The sequence below is a fragment of the Panulirus ornatus genome, chromosome 19 (genome assembly GCF_036320965.1).
Source record: "Panulirus ornatus isolate Po-2019 chromosome 19, ASM3632096v1, whole genome shotgun sequence".
Classification (NCBI taxonomy): Eukaryota; Metazoa; Arthropoda; class Malacostraca; order Decapoda; family Palinuridae; genus Panulirus; species Panulirus ornatus.
The window spans coordinates 13,613,553-13,633,498 of record NC_092242.1 but is presented as its reverse complement, the minus strand read 5'-3'; the positions used below and the strand labels follow the sequence as shown (position 1 = coordinate 13,633,498).

General features: G+C 46.6%; 1 protein-coding gene across 2 annotated transcripts in view; it reads left to right on the top strand.

Moving 5' to 3' along the window:
• Positions 1-19,946, top strand: part of LOC139755400 (furin-like protease 2) — a 551,049-nt gene that overhangs the window by 389,408 nt on the left and 141,695 nt on the right. For both annotated transcript variants that reach the window (XM_071673673.1, XM_071673674.1), the window contains exon 3: positions 18,124-18,305. In XM_071673673.1, the coding sequence (XP_071529774.1) occupies positions 18,124-18,305 (182 nt within the window). The remainder of the gene's footprint in view (positions 1-18,123; positions 18,306-19,946) is intronic.

The following is a 19,946-nucleotide window of genomic DNA, read 5'->3' as shown; positions in this document are numbered from 1 at the left end:
AGTGAGGGGGAAGGCTTGGGTGAAAGTCAGGGTGTTGCATGTTGTATGCTGGCCTGGGAGAAGGTAAGAAAACTGTCCTTAGGGCAGACGAGCAGCCACGGTGGCGCATCCTCTCAAATATTACAGCCTTCTCCCCAAAGCCAACGACCGTCCAACTGTCCTCCTGGGCCCAGCTTGTGGCCCTCACGTTGTCTTATACACTTTGCTCCGAGGGGCTTCGTGTGTGTGTGTGTGTGTGTGTGTGTGTGTGTGTGTGTGTGTGTGTGTGTGTGTGTGTGTATGTCTGTCTGTCTGTCTGTCTGTGTCTGTGTCTGGACTGTTGAGTTGCAGAGGAAGACTGAGAGCCCAAATGCACTCATTACATGTACGCAAACATATTAAAGGATGGGTCATTACGTTTGTAAGTGGACAGTAGAGTGGCACATGACTTACGTTACTGAGGTGGGTCGAGGGCCTTATGGTAAGTGACGGTGGGGTTCCCCCTGTGTCGGAACTCCATCACTGCTCTGTGCCTTCTTCTTTCAAGAACTGGGGTCGATTGATTGATCTGTGTGCCGGTGTCCCCGGCAAGTTTATTGTGCACCCCATGCTCATCCTGTGAGCTGTAGCGCACGAGGACTACAGTGGGTCACAAAGGGTCTTAGTCAGACCCCTGTAGGTTGATATTACATAAGATGTTACAATTCGTATTTGAGTACATACATTACATAGTTTTATATGGTAAGTTTTACTGACTAGATGCAAAAGGTAGATACAGACTTAAATTCAATGTATCTTGTCTTAGTGAGGATTGGCAAGGGGCAGGTCTTAGCGAAGACTGGCAGGGGGCCGTTGTGTTAGCAAAGACTGGTAGGGAGCTGTTGTATGAAGAGCGAAGACTGGCAGGGGGCCGTTGTGTTAGCGAAGACTGGTAGGGAGCTGTTGTGTTAAAAGCAAAGACTGGCAAGGGGCCGTTGTGTTAGCGAAGACTGGTAGGGGCTGTTGTATGAAGAGCGAAGACTGGCAGGGGGCCGTTGTGTTAGCGAAGACTGGTAGGGAGCTGTTGTGTTAAAAGCAAAGACTGGCAAGGGGCCGTTGTGTTAGCGAAGACTGGTAGGGGCTGTTGTGTTAAGAGCGAAGACTGGCAAGGGGCCGTTGTGTTAGCGAAGACTGGTAGGGAGCTGTTGTATGAAGAGCGAAGACTGGCAGGGGGCCGTTGTGTTAGCGAAGACTGGTAGGGAGCTGTTGTGTTAAAAGCAAAGACTGGCAAGGGGCCGTTGTGTTAGCGAAGACTGGCAGATGCTGTTGTATTAGCGAGGACCGGCAGAGGGCTGTGTTTGCCAGGAGTGGCGTCCGCTTTTGTGCCGGCTTGGGCTGGTGAATGAGGTGTGCCGGTAAGCCAATTATCCGGCCACTAATAAAGCAGGTGAGAGACAGGTGTCCCCAGGCTCGCCGAGTGGCGACCCCACGCCACCACCGGGCGGATGCTCTCTGTCTGCTACCAGTCTGCATGTGTCCAAGCACCCTCACCAACCCCCAACACACACACATACACACACACACACACACAAAAGGACTTTCGTGGTCCGACCGTGATTCACGTACGGGCGCGCCCTTATTCGAATGAATCCTGGGCGCTGCAGTCGGTTCAAAGCCAGTCCTGGCGTAGATTGGAGAGAGAGAGAGAGAGAGAGAGAGAGAGAGAGAGAGAGAGAGAGAGAGTTTTAAACATATAAGAGATGGTTCGATACAAGCGTAAGACACTGTTGATACGAGTGTAAAACTCTCTCCGTAACAGACGAATGATAATCACAGACACACTACCATTTCTGATCTATGTAGACGATGTGTCAGACGAGGAAGAATCATGACCTGAATGTGTTTGCTGATGATGCCGAAATGATGACATGTGCGAATTACCGCGAAACCTTGCTGACAAACCCGAGCATTACGCTTCTGGTGTGCGACAAGTGGCCGATGATGCTTGACCCCGGGGAACACGAAATAAGAAAGATGGGTGAGGGATTCGACCAGATGGTCAGTATCGTACTGGGGGAAACGTACGTATATCGCTTTCCGCCGAGTGACGGTGATAGAGCCTTACCGGAGACGACTTCTCGCTCGCGAAGTCCGGTAACACCAATGGGGTTTCCGTGCTTAATCCATGACAGCTTTTGAGAGCAGATGTGAGCGGTTGTGGCTCCTCTTCGTCTGTTCCTGGCGCTACTTCACTAACGCGAGAAACGCGTATTATTAGCTCGTTTGTGGGGACGTAGGTAGGTAGATACCTGTGGGTGTTTCGGGTGTTATGGGCGGAGGATGGTGAAAGATGGAGGGGGCCACAGTGGTTGCAGCCCAGCAACACAGGAGGAACCAGCCACCTTGCCTCCCTGGGAAGGTGTTGCTGATCACGAACTCCTGTCATATTGATGCGATGGAGGGGGAGGTGCAGCGGGGTGAGGTGAGGAAGACAAAGCTGCTGCTGCTGCTGCCCCGCCCTGCCCTCCACCCCTGTGGGGGAATTAACGATGGATGAATGTTGCAGGGGCACCAACCATCCTTGAAATAATAATGGAATATGACAGCCACACCAGAGTTCGTGAGGTAAAAGTTACATGTGTGTGTAATTGTGAAGACTTTGTGAAATGCCGCCATGGGAAAGAGATGAGATATACGGGGAAAAACAGGTGCATTACGAACACCCGACCGCCTTCAGACACGGTTGGTTAAGTGGCAGATGGAATGAGTGACGTGTGAAAGAGTTTATGTATCTAGTGGCCACGGTGCAGGGTGTTAAGAGCCGGGGATACTGTAGGTGATGAGTACTGCCGCTACACTCAGAATGATTTTTATCATCGTTATCATTATGAATAGATGGTTATGTAACAGGTTCTTGGTACAGCGTTTGGGATGACCAGGTTCACCCTCCGCAAGTCTAGCACCAGATGTGAGTGGCGGATTGAACCGGACTTTTTTTTTTTTTGTAACTTGGTCTCGAATTTGGCCCAGGGTGCCACAGCTCCCTCCCTCCTCACTAAGAGAGAGAGAGAGAGAGAGAGAGAGAGAGAGAGAGAGAGAGAGAGAGAGAGAGAGAGAGAGAGAGAGAGAGAGAGCTCATTAGCATCGCGCCTGGCCCCTGCCAGCGGCCCACCTACTCTGACAGAACAGGATTAATGAATGTTTGATGTTATCTTTGGCAGAGGACGCCACATTCCCAAAGAAAGTCTGCCTCATTAAGGAACATTGATTACTTGCTCTCTCTAACCCGTCCCCCCGGGGCAATAGCTCCATCACAAAGACCAGAGTATCAGGACGGATGACGACCTGAACTTCGGTGGTGGGAGGTTGAGGAGGAGCCACCATCAACCATAGGGTGCCCCCGCGTTAGCTTCCTCCTCCTCCTCCTCCTTCTTCAGACACCTAACCATCCTCACCTCAGGGTAGAGGTACCTTGACCCCGTCCCGAGCCGTCACCACCCGCGGGAACACCTTCACCTCACCCCCGTGCTAAATCTCTTCATTGACGGCTCCGCCGCCTCATCCCCCCGCCGTCCCGCACACCTCACCTGCTGCTGGCACATCACGCTGCTGTGACCATGTCTGCCCGTTTCATCGCCTGGCTTACCTAACTTGGACTGGTCTCGCCTCAACGTTAATCCGACTTCTTAACTTTGTCCCTCTCCGACGGTAACCTCATTTCTCCCATCTGCCTCGCCTCATTTCATCGCCCCTCCCTCCCTTCTCTCTCTCTCTCTCTCTCTCTCTCTCTCTCTCTCTCTCTCTCTCTCTCTCTCTCTCTCTCTCTCTCTCTCTCTCTCTCTCTCTCTCTCTCTCTCTCTCTCTCTCCATCTAATCCCTCCACTAGCGCTTGCCTCACTCCTGACCTGTCTTCAGTTTAACGCTTACCTCCTCCTCCTCCTCCTCCTCCTCCTCCTCCTCCTCCTCCTCCTCCTCCTCCTCCTCCTCCTCCTCCTCTCTCTCTCTCTCTCTCTCTCTCTCTCTCTCTCTCTCTCTCTCTCTCTCTCTCTCTCTCTCCTCGGTCTCCTGTCGCCTTACGTCGCTGACCCCTCGTAAACTTCCGTCTTACCCAACGCTTTACGTCTCTCTTAACCTCCCCTCCAGCGCCGACCACGGTCCTTAACCCCTGTCTTGACCCCGAAGACACTTACCAACCCACCTACCCACCCGCAAGACCTTCCTTTTGGTGCCGACTCGCACCTCACAGTCTCGCCCCGGTCGCCAGTCCCACCCTGTCCACTTTGCCTGATAGGTTGTGTGTGGTGAGTGTCCGTCACTGGAGCCGGGCCGTGTAGGTAGTTACCTCCACTGAAAAAGGTATTGATGGGGAATTAGTTGAACAAGCAGGAGGAGGAGGAGATGAAGAACTTGTGTAGCGGGAGCAACGGTGTGGTGATGGCTGAGGTGTTGTGATAGGAAAAGGGATCGGATTGCCTCGGGGAACCTTCGTAGGGAATCGAAGCGCACACACCGGCCATATGTCCGTCGCCAGTATGGACGCAGGTTATTAACACCTTAAAACTGGTCTTGGGAGATGAGCCAGGACCGGACCTCTCAGTCATGTGTCAAGATGCGGGTTAACGCACACGCGCGCACACACACACACACACACACACACACACACACACACACACACACACACACACTCACTTGTGTGTATCGGTAGTGAGTGTTAAAGTGCAGGACTTGTCATGTGATCTCGGAACTTGTTTGTGGCTTAAGATCAGACCATGGTAGACAAAGACACAGACTATAATCTTGGTTGGAAATTCTCATTTTTTACCCCCACCCACACAAAGATTATATATATATATATATATATATATATATATATATATATATATATATATATATATATATATATATATATATTATTAATTTATATATATATATATATATATATTTTTTTTTTTCAAACTATTCGCCATTTCCCGCGTTAGCGAGGTAGCGTTAAGAACAGAGGACTGGGCCTTTGAGGGAACATCCTCACCTGGCCCCCTTCTCTGTTCCTTCTTTTGGAAAATTAAAAAAAAAACGAGAGGGGGGGATTTCCAGCCACCCGCTCCCTCCCCTTTTAGTCGCCTTCTACGACACGCAGGGAATACGTGGGAAGTATTCTTTCTCCCCTATCCCCAGGGATATATATATATATATATATATATATATATATATATATATATATATATATATATATATATATATTGCAAAAAGTTCTTAAATTTGGCGTTCCTGTCGCCACGGCGCCCTACGAAAATTTCTATTTCCGACAAGTTAAGCAAACTTTTTTCCCCCAGTGAATACGATAGAATTCCAAACTTACCTGATTAGACGCCCTCATTTACAACATCGAAAAAAAAGGAAAGATATACGGAAAGTATGTCATCTTCATCCTCATCACCATGTTGGTGCTTGAGGGAAATGAGAGCGGCAGCGGTAGGGTAGAATTCTAAGGTGGGTTGTGACTCGATTTCAGTATCCCTTAGACTCGCTCCAGCCTCTTGGCCCGTACTGCGCTCTACCACAGTCTCCATCTATTTCATACTGACGAGTAATTCTGCTGATGATATATATATATATATATATATATATATATATATATATATATATATATATATATATATATATATATATATATATATATATTTTTTTTTTTTTTTTTTTTTTTTTATACTTTGTCGCTGTCTCCCGCGTTTGCGAGGTAGCGCAAGGAAACAGACGAAAGAAATGGCCCAACCCCCCCCCCCCCCCCATACACATGTACATACACACGTCCAGACACGCAAATATACATACCCACACAGCTTTCCATGGTTTACCCCAGACGCCCCACATGCCCTGCCTCAACCCACCGACAGCACGTCAACCCCTGTATACCACATGACTCCAATTCACTCTATTTCTTGCCCTCCTTTCACCCTCCTGCATGTTCAGGCCCCGATCACACAAAATCTTTTTCACTCCATCTTTCCACCTCCAATTTGGTCTCCCTCTTCTCCTCGTTCCCTCCACCTCCGACACATATATCCTCTTGGTCAATCTCTCCTCACTCATTCTCTCCATGTGCCCAAACCATTTCAAAACACCCTCTTCTGCTCTCTCGACCACGCTCTTTTTATTTCCACACATCTCTCTTACCCTTACGTTACTTACTCGATCAAACCACCTCACACCACACATTGTCCTCAAACATCTCATTTCCAGCACATCCATCCTCCTGCGCACATCTCTATCCATAGCCCACGCCTCGCAACCATACAGCATTGTTGGAACCACTATTCCCTCAAACATACCCATTTTTGCTTTCCGAGATAATGTTCTCGACTTCCACACATTTTTCAAGGCTCCCAAAATTTTCGCCCCCTCCCCCACCCTATGATCCACTTCCGCTTCCATGGTTCCATCCGCTGACAGATCCACTCCCAGATATCTAAAACACTTCACTTCCTCCAGTTTTTCTCCATTCAAACTCACCTCCCAATTGACTTGACCCTCACCCCTACTGTACCTAATAACCTTGCTCTTATTCACATTTACTCTCAACTTTCTTCTTCCACACACTTTACCAAACTCAGTCACCAGCTTCTGCAGTTTCTCACATGAATCAGCCACCAGCGCTGTATCATCAGCGAACAACAATTGACTCACTTCCCAAGCTCTCTCATCCCCAACAGACTTCATACTTGCCCCTCTTTCCAGGACTCTTGCATTTACCTCCTTTACAACCCCATCCATAAACAAATTAAACAACCATGGAGACATCACACACCCCTGCCGCAAACCTACATTCACTGAGAACCAATCAATTTCCTCTCTTCCTACACGTACACATGCCTTACATCCTCGATAAAAACTTTTCACTGCTTCTAACAACTTGCCTCCCACACCATATATTCTTAATACCTTCCACAGAGCATCTCTATCAACTCTATCATATGCCTTCTCCAGATCCATAAATGCTACATACAAATCCATTTGCTTTTCTAAGTATTTCTCACATACATTCTTCAAAGCAAACACCTGATCCACACATCCTCTACCACTTCTGAAACCGCACTGCTCTTCCCCAATCTGATGCTCTGTACATGCCTTCACCCTCTCAATCAATACCCTCCCATATAATTTACCAGGAATACTCAACAAACTTATACCTCTGTAATTTGAGCACTCACTCTTATCCCCTTTGCCTTTGTACAATGGCACTATGCACGCATTCCGCCAATCCTCAGGCACCTCACCATGAGTCATACATACATTAAATAACCTTACCAACCAGTCAACAATACAGTCACCCCCTTTCTTAATAAATTCCACTGCAATACCATCCAAACCTGCTGCCTTGCCGGCTTTCATCTTCCGCAAAGCTTTTACTACCTCTTCTCTGTTTATCAAATCATTTTCCCTAACCCTCTCACTTTGCACACCACCTCGACCAAAACACCCTATATCTGCCACTCTGTCATCAGACACATTCAACAAACCTTCAAAATACTCATTCCATCTCCTTCTCACATCACCGCTACTTGTTATCACCTCCCCATTTACGCCCTTCACTGAAGTTCCCATTTGCTCCCTTGTCTTACGCACCCTATTTACCTCCTTCCAGAACATCTTTTTATTCTCCCTAAAATTTACTGATAGTCTCTCACCCCAACTCTCATTTGCCCTTTTTTTCACCTCTTGCACCTTTCTCTTGACCTCCTGTCTCTTTCTTTTATACTTCTCCCACTCAATTGCATTTTTTCCCTGCAAAAATCGTCCAAATGCCTCTCTCTTCTCTTTCACTAATACTCTTACTTCTTCATCCCACCACTCACTACCCTTTCTAAACAGCCCACCTCCCACTCTTCTCATGCCACAAGCATCTTTTGCGCAATCCATCACTGATTCCCTAAATACATCCCATTCCTCCCCGACTCCCCTTACTTCCATTGTTCTCACCTTTTTCCATTCTGTACACAGTCTCTCCTGGTACTTCCCCACACAGGTCTCCTTCCCAAGCTCACTTACTCTCACCACCTTCTTCACCCCAACATTCACTCCTCTTTTCTGAAAACCCATACTAATCTTCACCTTAGCCTCCACAAGATAATGATCAGACATCCCTCCAGTTGCACCTCTCAGCACATTAACATCCAAAAGTCTCTCTTTCGCACGCCTGTCAATTAACACGTAATCCAATAACGCTCTCTGGCCATCTCTCCTACTTACATAAGTATACTTATGTATATCTCGCTTTTTAAACCAGGTATTCCCAATCATCAGTCCTTTTTCAGCACATAAATCTACAAGCTCTTCACCATTTCCATTTACAACACTGAACACCCCATGCATACCAATTATTCCCTCAACTGCCACATTACTCACCTTTGCATTCAAATCACCCATCACTATATATATATATATATATATATATATATATATATATATATATATATATATATATATATATATATATATGTTTGTAGTTAGGTGCAGAGAGGACGGTTGCAACGAAGGGAGATTTTAAGATAGGGAGAGTGTGTTATGGAGATGAAGAATTAGGTGGGTTCAGGGGAGGGAGGAGGTTGTGTACGTAATATTCTTGCACTTCAAATACTGGAGGAAGCTTTAGAGAGGTTGAAAGTGCATTCAGCATTTACGGATTTAGAAAAGGAATATGATATGAATAGGAAACGCCTTTGGGAAATTTTGACTCTCTATGTGTGTGTGTACACAGGAGACTTTCCGATGCTCGTCAGAGTTTTTACATTGGAAGTTGTGCATGTGTAAGAGTAAGTGCTGGTACGATGATGCGGAGGGATGTGCGTCAACGCGCAAGTGGTGATACATAGGTGTGAAACCTGAGTGTTCTGTAAAGGCGTCCAAATGTGTAGTGCTCTTGGTAAATGAAGATCATTACGTACTGCTGTGGCAGTTGCTACCCTGGGGTCATCTCGGTCAATCCAGCCGTAGATGCTGGTGTGTTTTCAGCCTAGGAGGTTCTTATGTTTCCTCAAAGAAAGACTCGCACTCGCCTCTGGTTAGGTTCTGGGACTTTTGGAAGCATCTCGTGTATTCAGAAGTAAACTGAAAGGGTCGCAGGAGCTTGTAACGTCTCTCCAGAATGGCTCCAGGTGGTGACCAAGAAAGCCCCATTCCCTAGTTGGCCTCAGGTTGGACTGGGCCTCTTCCGTCCCCAGGTTTGTTCCGCGGTCCGGGAGGTTCCTTCAGTCTTTTCAAGTTGACTTAAAGAATCGTAGAAGGCCCATTGTCTCCCCAGATTGGTTTCTTGGGGCTTAGAAAATTTTTTTTTTCTTCTTTTACATTTCCAGATCAGCTGTAGGAGCCATGACTCTTCTTCTTTATCTTTTCTCCCCTCCTCACAATGTCGGCCGCAAGGACTCTGGAAGATCATTGTTCCTTTTTCTAGATCATTCTCAGCTGAGGACTGCGGGGTTGATCCAGACACTCGTGAGATATCGAGAAGCTCCAACCATAACCGGAGTTTTATGTGTCAAGTGTTTTTCGAGGAGGGTCGTCCATGGGTGATCGCATTGTGTTTGGTTTCCCTGTCAGCCGACCGCTAATAACCTTCATGAGCTCCCCTGTGTGTGTACGTGTGTGTGTGTGTGTGTGTGGTGTGTGTGTGTGTTGTGTGCAGGGGAGAGAGAGAGAGAGAGAGAGAGAGAGAGAGGAGAGAGAGAGAGAGAGAGAGAGAGAGAGAGAGAGAGAGAGAGAGAGAGTTTTAAACATATAAGAGATGGTTCGATACAAGCGTAAGACACTGTTGATACGAGTGTAAAACTCTCTCCGTAACAGACGAATGATAATCACAGACACACTACCATTTCTGATCTATGTAGACGATGTGTCAGACGAGGAAGAATCATGACCTGAATGTGTTTTGCTGATGATGCCGAAATGATGACATGTCGAATTACCGCGAAACCTTGCTGACAAACCCGAGCATTACGCTTCTGGTGTGCGACAAGTGGCCGATGATGCTTGACCCCGGGGAACACGAAATAAGAAAGATGGGTGAGGGATTCGACCAGATGGTCAGTATCGTACTGGGGGAAAACGTACGTATATCGCTTTCCGCCGACGTGACGGTGATAGAGCCTTACCGGAGACGACTTCTCGCTCGCGAAGTCCGGTAACACCAATGGGGTTTCCGTGCTTAATCCATGACAGCTTTGAGAGCAGATGTGAGCGGTTGTGGCTCCTCTTCGTCTGTTCCTGGCGCTACTTCACTAACGCGAGAAACGCGTATTATTAGCTCGTTTGTGGGGACGTAGGTAGGTAGATACCTGTGGGTGTTTGGGTGTTATGGGCGGAGGATGGTGAAAGATGGAGGGGGCCACAGTGGTTGCAGCCCAGCAACACAGGAGGAACCAGCCACCTTGCCTCCCTGGGAAGGTGTTGCTGATCACGAACTCCTGTCTATATTGATGCGAATGGGGGGAGGTGCAGCGGGGTGAGGTGAGGAAGACAAAGCTGCTGCTGCTGCTGCCCCCCCTGCCCTCCACCCCTGTGGGGGAAATTAACGATGGATGAATGTTGCAGGGGCACCAACCATCCTTGAAATAATAATGGAATATGACAGCCCACACCGAGAGTTCGTGAGGTAAAAGTTACATGTGTGTGTAATTGTGAAGACTTTGTGAAATGCCGCCAGGGAAAGAGATGAGATATCGGGGAAAAAACAGGTGCATTACGAAACCCGACCGCCTTCAGACACGGTTGGTTAAGTGGCAGATGGAATGAGTGACGTGTGAAAGAGTTTATGTATCTAGTGGCCACGGTGCAGGGTGTTAAGAGCCGGGGATACTGTAGGTGATGAGTACTGCCGCTACACTCAGAATGATTTTTATCATCGTTATCATTATGAATAGATGGTTATGTAACAGGTTCTTGGTACAGCGTTTGGGATGACCAGGTTCACCCTCCGCAAGTCTAGCACCAGATGTGAGTGGCGGATTGAACCGGACTTTTTTTTTTTTTGTAACTTGGTCTCGAATTTGGCCAGGGTGCCACAGCTCCCTCCCTCCTCACTAAGAGAGAGAGAGAGAGAGAGAGAGAGAGAGAAGGATGAGAGATGAGAGAGAGAGAGAAGAGAGAGAGAGAGAGAGGAGAGAGAGCGAGAGAGAGAGACTCATTGCCATCGCGCCTGGCCCCTGCCAGCGGCCCACCTACTCTGACAGAACAGGATTAATGAATGTTTGATGTTATCTTTGGCAGAGGGACGCCACATTCCCAAAGAAAGTCTGCCTCATTAAGGAACATTGATTACTTGCTCTCTCTAACCCGTCCCCGGGGCAATAGCTCCATCACAAAGACCAGAGTATCAGGACGGATGACGACCTGAACTTCGGTGGTGGGAGGTTGAGGAGGAGCCACCATCACCATTCAGGGGCCCCGCGTTTTTTTTTTTAGCTTCTCCTCCTCCTCCTCCTTCTTCAGACACCTAACCATCACTCACCTCAGGGTAGAGGTACCTTGACCGTCCCGAGCCGTCACCACCCGCGGGAACACCTTCACCTCACCCCCGTGCTAAATCTCTTCATTGACGGCTCCGCCGCCTCATCCCCCGCCGTCCCGCACACCTCACCTGCTGCTGGCACATCACGCTGCTGTGACCATGTCTGCCCGTTTCATCGCCTGGCTTACCTAACTTGGACTGGTCTCGCTCAACGTTAATCCGACTTCTTAACTTTGTCCCTCTCCGACGGTAACCTCATTTCTCCCATCTGCCTCGCCTCATTTCATCGCCCCTCCCTCCCTTCTCTCTCTCTCTCTCTCTCTCTCTCTCTCTCTCTCTCTCTCTCTCTCTCTCTCTCTCTCTCTCTCTCTCTCTCTCTTCTCTCTCTCTCTCTCTCTCTCTCTCTCCATCTAATCCCTCCACTAGCGCTTGCCTCACTCTGACCTGTCTTCAGTTTAACGCTTACCTCCTCCTCCTCTCCTCCTCCTCCTCCTCCTCCTCCTCCTCCTCCTCCTCCTCTCCTCCTCCTCCTCTCTCTCTCTCTCTCTCTCTCTCTCTCTCTCTCTCTCTCTCTCTCTCCTCTCTCTCTCTCTCTCCTCGGTCTCCTGTCGCCTTACGTCGCTGACCCCTCGTAAATTCGTCTTACCCAACGCTTTACGTCTCTCTTAACCTCCCCTCCAGCGCCGACCACGGTCCTTAACCCTGTCTTGACCCCGAAGACACTTACCAACCCACTACCCACCCGCAAGACCTTCCTTTTGGTGCCGACTCGCACCTCACAGTCTCGCCCCGGTCGCCAGTCCCACCCTGTCCACTTTGCCTGATAGGTTGTGTGTGGTGAGTGTCCGTCACTGGAGCCGGGCCGTGTAGGTAGTTACCTCCACTGAAAAAGGTATTGATGGGGAATTAGTTGAACAAGCAGGAGGAGGAGGGAGATGAAGAACTTGTGTAGCGGGAGCAACGGTGTGGTGATGGCTGAGGTGTTGTGATAGGAAAAGGGATCGGATTGCCTCGGGGAACCTTCGTAGGGAATCGAAGCGCACACACCGGCCATATGTCCGTCGCCAGTATGGACGCAGGTTATTAACACCTTAAAACTGGGTCTTGGAGATGAGCCAGGACCGGACCTCTCAGTCATGTGTCAAGATGCGGGTTAACGCACACGCGCGCACAACACACACACACACACACACACACACACACACACACACACACACACACTCACTTGTGTGTATCGGTAGTGAGTGTTAAAGTGCAGGACTTGTCATGTGATCTCGGAACTTGTTTGTGGCTTAAGATCAGACCATGGTAGACAAAGACACAGACTATAATCTTGGTTGGAAATTCTCATTTTTTACCCCCACCACACAAAAGATTATATATATATATATATATATAATATATATATATATATTATATATATATATATATTATATATATATTATTATTAATTTATATATATATATTTATATATATATTTTTTTTTTCAAACTATTCGCCATTTCCCGCGTTAGCGAGGTAGCGTTAAGAACAGAGGACTGGGCCTTTGAGGGAACATCCTCACCTGGCCCCCTTCTCTGTTCCTTCTTTTGGAAAATTAAAAAAAAAACGAGAGGGGGGGATTTCCAGCCACCCGCTCCCTCCCCTTTTAGTCGCCTTCTACGACACGCAGGGAATACGTGGGAAGTATTCTTTCTCCCTATCCCAAGGGATATATATATATATATATATATATATATATATATATATAATATATATATATATATATTATATATATATATATTGCAAAAAGTTCTTAAATTGGCGTTCCTGTCGCCACGGCGCCCTACGAAAATTTCTATTTCCGACAAGTTAAGCAAACTTTTTTTCCCCCAGTGAATACGATAGAATTCCAAACTTACCTGATTAGACGCCCATCATTTACAACATCGAAAAAAAAGGAAAGATATACGGAAAGTATGTCATCTTCATCCTCATCACCATGTTGGTGCTTGAGGGAAATGAGAGCGGCAGCGGCAGGGTAGAATTCTAAGGTGGGTTGTGACTCGATTTCAGTATCCCTTAGACTCGCTCCAGCCTCTTGGCCGTACTGCGCTCTACCACAGTCTCCATCTATTTCATACTGACGAGTAATTCTGCTGATGATATATATATATATATATATATATATATATATATATATATATATATATATATATATATATATTATATATATATATATATATATTTTTTTTTTTTTTTTTTTTTTTTTTTTATACTTTGTCGCTGTCTCCCGCGTTTGCGAGGTAGCGCAAGGAAACAGACGAAAGAAATGGCCCAACCCCCCCCCCCCCCCCCCCCCATACACATGTACATACACACGTCCAGACACGCAAATATACATACCCACACAGCTTTCCATGGTTTACCCCAGACGCCCCACATGCCCTGCCTCAACCCACCGACAGCACGTCAACCCCTGTATACCACATGACTCCAATTCACTCTATTTCTTGCCCTCCTTTCACCCTCCTGCATGTTCAGGCCCCGATACACACAAAATCTTTTTCACTCCATCTTTCCACCTCCAATTTGGTCTCCCTCTTCTCCTCGTTCCCTCCACCTCCGACACATATATCCTCTTGGTCAATCTCTCCTCACTCATTCTCTCCATGTGCCCAAACCATTTCAAAACACCCTCTTCTGCTCTCTCGACCACGCTCTTTTTATTTCCACACATCTCTCTTACCCTTACGTTACTTACTCGATCAAACCACCTCACACCACACATTGTCCTCAAACATCTCATTTCCAGCACATCCATCCTCCTGCGCACATCTCTATCCATAGCCCACGCCTCGCAACCATACAGCATTGTTGGAACCACTATTCCCTCAAACATACCCATTTTTGCTTTCCGAGATAATGTTCTCGACTTCCACACATTTTTCAAGGCTCCCAAAATTTTCGCCCCCTCCCCCACCCTATGATCCACTTCCGCTTCCATGGTTCCATCCGCTGACAGATCCACTCCCAGATATCTAAAACACTTCACTTCCTCCAGTTTTTCTCCATTCAAACTCACCTCCCAATTGACTTGACCCTCACCCCTACTGTACCTAATAACCTTGCTCTTATTCACATTTACTCTCAACTTTCTTCTTCCACACACTTTACCAAACTCAGTCACCAGCTTCTGCAGTTTCTCACATGAATCAGCCACCAGCGCTGTATCATCAGCGAACAACAATTGACTCACTTCCCAAGCTCTCTCATCCCCAACAGACTTCATACTTGCCCCTCTTTCCAGGACTCTTGCATTTACCTCCTTTACAACCCCATCCATAAACAAATTAAACAACCATGGAGACATCACACACCCCTGCCGCAAACCTACATTCACTGAGAACCAATCAATTTCCTCTCTTCCTACACGTACACATGCCTTACATCCTCGATAAAAACTTTTCACTGCTTCTAACAACTTGCCTCCCACACCATATATTCTTAATACCTTCCACAGAGCATCTCTATCAACTCTATCATATGCCTTCTCCAGATCCATAAATGCTACATACAAATCCATTTGCTTTTCTAAGTATTTCTCACATACATTCTTCAAAGCAAACACCTGATCCACACATCCTCTACCACTTCTGAAACCGCACTGCTCTTCCCCAATCTGATGCTCTGTACATGCCTTCACCCTCTCAATCAATACCCTCCCATATAATTTACCAGGAATACTCAACAAACTTATACCTCTGTAATTTGAGCACTCACTCTTATCCCCTTTGCCTTTGTACAATGGCACTATGCACGCATTCCGCCAATCCTCAGGCACCTCACCATGAGTCATACATACATTAAATAACCTTACCAACCAGTCAACAATACAGTCACCCCCTTTCTTAATAAATTCCACTGCAATACCATCCAAACCTGCTGCCTTGCCGGCTTTCATCTTCCGCAAAGCTTTTACTACCTCTTCTCTGTTTATCAAATCATTTTCCCTAACCCTCTCACTTTGCACACCACCTCGACCAAAACACCCTATATCTGCCACTCTGTCATCAGACACATTCAACAAACCTTCAAAATACTCATTCCATCTCCTTCTCACATCACCGCTACTTGTTATCACCTCCCCATTTACGCCCTTCACTGAAGTTCCCATTTGCTCCCTTGTCTTACGCACCCTATTTACCTCCTTCCAGAACATCTTTTTATTCTCCCTAAAATTTACTGATAGTCTCTCACCCCAACTCTCATTTGCCCTTTTTTTCACCTCTTGCACCTTTCTCTTGACCTCCTGTCTCTTTCTTTTATACTTCTCCCACTCAATTGCATTTTTTCCCTGCAAAAATCGTCCAAATGCCTCTCTCTTCTCTTTCACTAATACTCTTACTTCTTCATCCCACCACTCACTACCCTTTCTAAACAGCCCACCTCCCACTCTTCTCATGCCACAAGCATCTTTTGCGCAATCCATCACTGATTCCCTAAATACATCCCATTCCTCCCCGACTCCCCTTACTTCCATTGTTCTCACCTTTTTCCATTCTGTACACAGTCTCTCCTGGTACTTCCCCACACAGGTCTCCTTCCCAAGCTCACTTACTCTCACCACCTTCTTCACCCCAACATTCACTCCTCTTTTCTGAAAACCCATACTAATCTTCACCTTAGCCTCCACAAGATAATGATCAGACATCCCTCCAGTTGCACCTCTCAGCACATTAACATCCAAAAGTCTCTCTTTCGCACGCCTGTCAATTAACACGTAATCCAATAACGCTCTCTGGCCATCTCTCCTACTTACATAAGTATACTTATGTATATCTCGCTTTTTAAACCAGGTATTCCCAATCATCAGTCCTTTTTCAGCACATAAATCTACAAGCTCTTCACCATTTCCATTTACAACACTGAACACCCCATGCATACCAATTATTCCCTCAACTGCCACATTACTCACCTTTGCATTCAAATCACCCATCACTATATATATATATATATATATATATATATATATATATATATATATATATATATATATATATATATATATGTTTGTAGTTAGGTGCAGAGAGGACGGTTGCAACGAAGGGAGATTTTAAGATAGGGAGAGTGTGTTATGGAGATGAAGAATTAGGTGGGTTCAGGGGAGGGAGGAGGTTGTGTACGTAATATTCTTGCACTTCAAATACTGGAGGAAGCTTTAGAGAGGTTGAAAGTGCATTCAGCATTTACGGATTTAGAAAAGGAATATGATATGAATAGGAAACGCCTTTGGGAAATTTTGACTCTCTATGTGTGTGTGTACACAGGAGACTTTCCGATGCTCGTCAGAGTTTTTACATTGGAAGTTGTGCATGTGTAAGAGTAAGTGCTGGTACGATGATGCGGAGGGATGTGCGTCAACGCGCAAGTGGTGATACATAGGTGTGAAACCTGAGTGTTCTGTAAAGGCGTCCAAATGTGTAGTGCTCTTGGTAAATGAAGATCATTACGTACTGCTGTGGCAGTTGCTACCCTGGGGTCATCTCGGTCAATCCAGCCGTAGATGCTGGTGTGTTTTCAGCCTAGGAGGTTCTTATGTTTCCTCAAAGAAAGACTCGCACTCGCCTCTGGTTAGGTTCTGGGACTTTTGGAAGCATCTCGTGTATTCAGAAGTAAACTGAAAGGGTCGCAGGAGCTTGTAACGTCTCTCCAGAATGGCTCCAGGTGGTGACCAAGAAAGCCCCATTCCCTAGTTGGCCTCAGGTTGGACTGGGCCTCTTCCGTCCCCAGGTTTGTTCCGCGGTCCGGGAGGTTCCTTCAGTCTTTTCAAGTTGACTTAAAGAATCGTAGAAGGCCCATTGTCTCCCCAGATTGGTTTCTTGGAGCTTAGAAATTTTTTCTTCTTCTTTTACATTTCCAGATCAGCTGTAGGAGCCATGACTCTTCTTCTTTTTCTTTTCTCCCCTCCTCACAATGTCGGCCGCAAGGACTCTGGAAGATCATTGTTCCTTTTTCTAGATCATTCTCAGCTGAGGACTGCGGGGTTGATCCAGACACTCGTGAGATATCGAGAAGCTCCGACCATAACCGGAGTTTTATGTGTCAAGTGTTTTTCGAGGAGGGTCGTCCATGGGTGATCGCATTGTGTTTGGTTTCCCTGTCAGCCGACCGCTAATAACCTTCATGAGCTCCCCTGTGTGTGTACGTGTGTGTGTGTGTGTGTGTGTGTGTGTGTGTGTGTGTGCAGGGAGAGAGAGAGAGAGAGAGAGAGAGAGAGAGAGAGAGAGAGAGAGAGAGAGAGAGAGAGAGAGAGAGAGAGAGAGAGAGAGCCCAAGGCCGCATTACTTCCAGAAGGGAAATGTGGTCTCCTTTGAAGTGATTAAGTTTTTAACAAGACAGTAATTCTAAAGATACGGCCTTGCCATATACTGTGTTTCTATATTCCATTTTTCTAACAATTTATCATTTTATTTACCTGTATTTCGTTGAGGCATTTGGTACAATTAGTGAAGTTTTATGTTCAGGAAAAGCTTTTAAAAAAGTTTGACTCAACAAGATGGTGAGTCGCGTTCTTACGGACGTTGACATACTTTAGCCCTCAACGAAACTACCATTTTCTCTCGTCGTTAGTGAGTGCAGGATGTTCCACCCGTGGTAACTGTGGGCGTCTGGTGTTCCAACAGGTGCACTGGGTGGAGCAGCAGGTGGAGAAGCGACGGGTCAAGAGGGACGGCCTGTCTGACGGCGGTGTGGTGGCAGCGGCGTCGTCAGGGGAACTGGTGGCTCGCAACCCTCGCCAGTTCCCGGACTTCAGCAGGTTCTTCTTCTCGTCTGCGCCGGACACGCCGTCTCGACGGGGCTCCAGGTGAGGAGGTCTCCAGCTCTTGGTCTTGTCTTGGTCTGTGGCACCTCCGTCTCCTTCCTACTCTTTTCCTTCTGTGCCACTTGACACCGCTCTCCTTTCGTCATGTCTGGCACTTCCTTTCCATCTCGCTCTTCTGTGCCGCTCACACTCGCTCATGTTCATCTGATACTCCTCCACATGTCCTCTAAGGTACCTCCACATCCTTCCTCTTGCCCTCTTTGTAACCTCCACTCCGCCCTCTCATCCACCGCAGCACTTCCTCTTTTGTATTTTTTCCCCGTTTTTTTTATACCTTGGGACTTTCTTCCTCTGTCCTCTGTGGCATTTCCACCTCCGCTGCTCTGTCTTCTGTGGCACATATACCCTGCCATGTCTTCTAGGGCACCTCCAATTTTCTTATGCCTCTTTTCCTCTGTATACGCTGCACTCTTCCTCTTATCATGTGTGGCATCTCTGCTTCACTCCATCTTTCCTGCCCTCTCTGACAGCTTCCTGTAGTGCACGAGGGATGTCTGTGGTTGGGTGTGGTGTAAGTGTATTGACTGAACCATAACGCACAGTAGCACTTGATAAGGTATGTATATATATGATGTGGCTGCACATGATATGATATTTGTGGCAGCAGTAATACTTCATAGGATATTTCTGGTAACTAAAGCTTGACTGTTTATGGCTACAGTAACACTGTAGATAGGGTTTATAGTTGACACTGAACCCTCTATCCGCTAAGTGGATTCAGTTATACCTTATGGGAGATGCATAACTCCTGTTATATTTTATAAGGACTTTGCCGCAGTTTACAATTTATTTACGTCTACATAGATAGTTAGAATTTACTGATGACTAGCGTCTGGCTATATGAGAATGAGGCCTGGTGTAGCTTGGAGCAGCTTAGCCAGCTTGTTAGCTAACCTTGTTGAGCCGCCGGGGACTCGAACTGGCATCCTAGTTTCTCCGAGCTGGTCAGTGGACAGTGTTGCTCACTGCTTCAGATTCCTGTGGTTCCCCCGGATGAAGAAATGATAATCCTTTGTTCCAAGGAAGACCACGGGGTTCCAGGTGTGTAATTACCTATTTGCACAGTTCGAAGGGGGAATTTTACACTCGTGGGGGCCTCCATCTCTTGAGTTTTCTCTGCTATCATGCAGCCTCTTAAATTTATGTATGCTCTCTGCATTAACCATATCGTCTCTCTCCTTTTTTTTTCATTTATCAGCCACTTGTATGATATAAAAGTATTCCTTTACTATAAAAGTATTTCTTAGCATTCTTTTTAAGAGTTTCTTTATTTCATCTCATGTTCTGTAGTTGCTCTTTCCTTACTTCTCTCTTGAAGAACTGTTCTGTGTGTGTGTGTGTGTGTGTGTGTGTGTGTGTGTGTGTTGTCAGCCCCGCTTGCTCGCCTTCCACTGTTAATTAAAGTCCAGCTTCGCCTTAGTTGATATTTATACACTGTTTCTTTGGGTTTGCCTAGACAGAAAGCGGAGGAGGTTCTCTTGTTATGTAGCTGGAGCGGATTTCTCATACGTCCTTCTGAGCTGGATTATACCAGATGTACATTTCATCCCGCATGTATTTGTGTCACAGTGAAGAAATTATATATGAGCCATTTTCATTGCACGAGAAAGTGTACGTATTTTT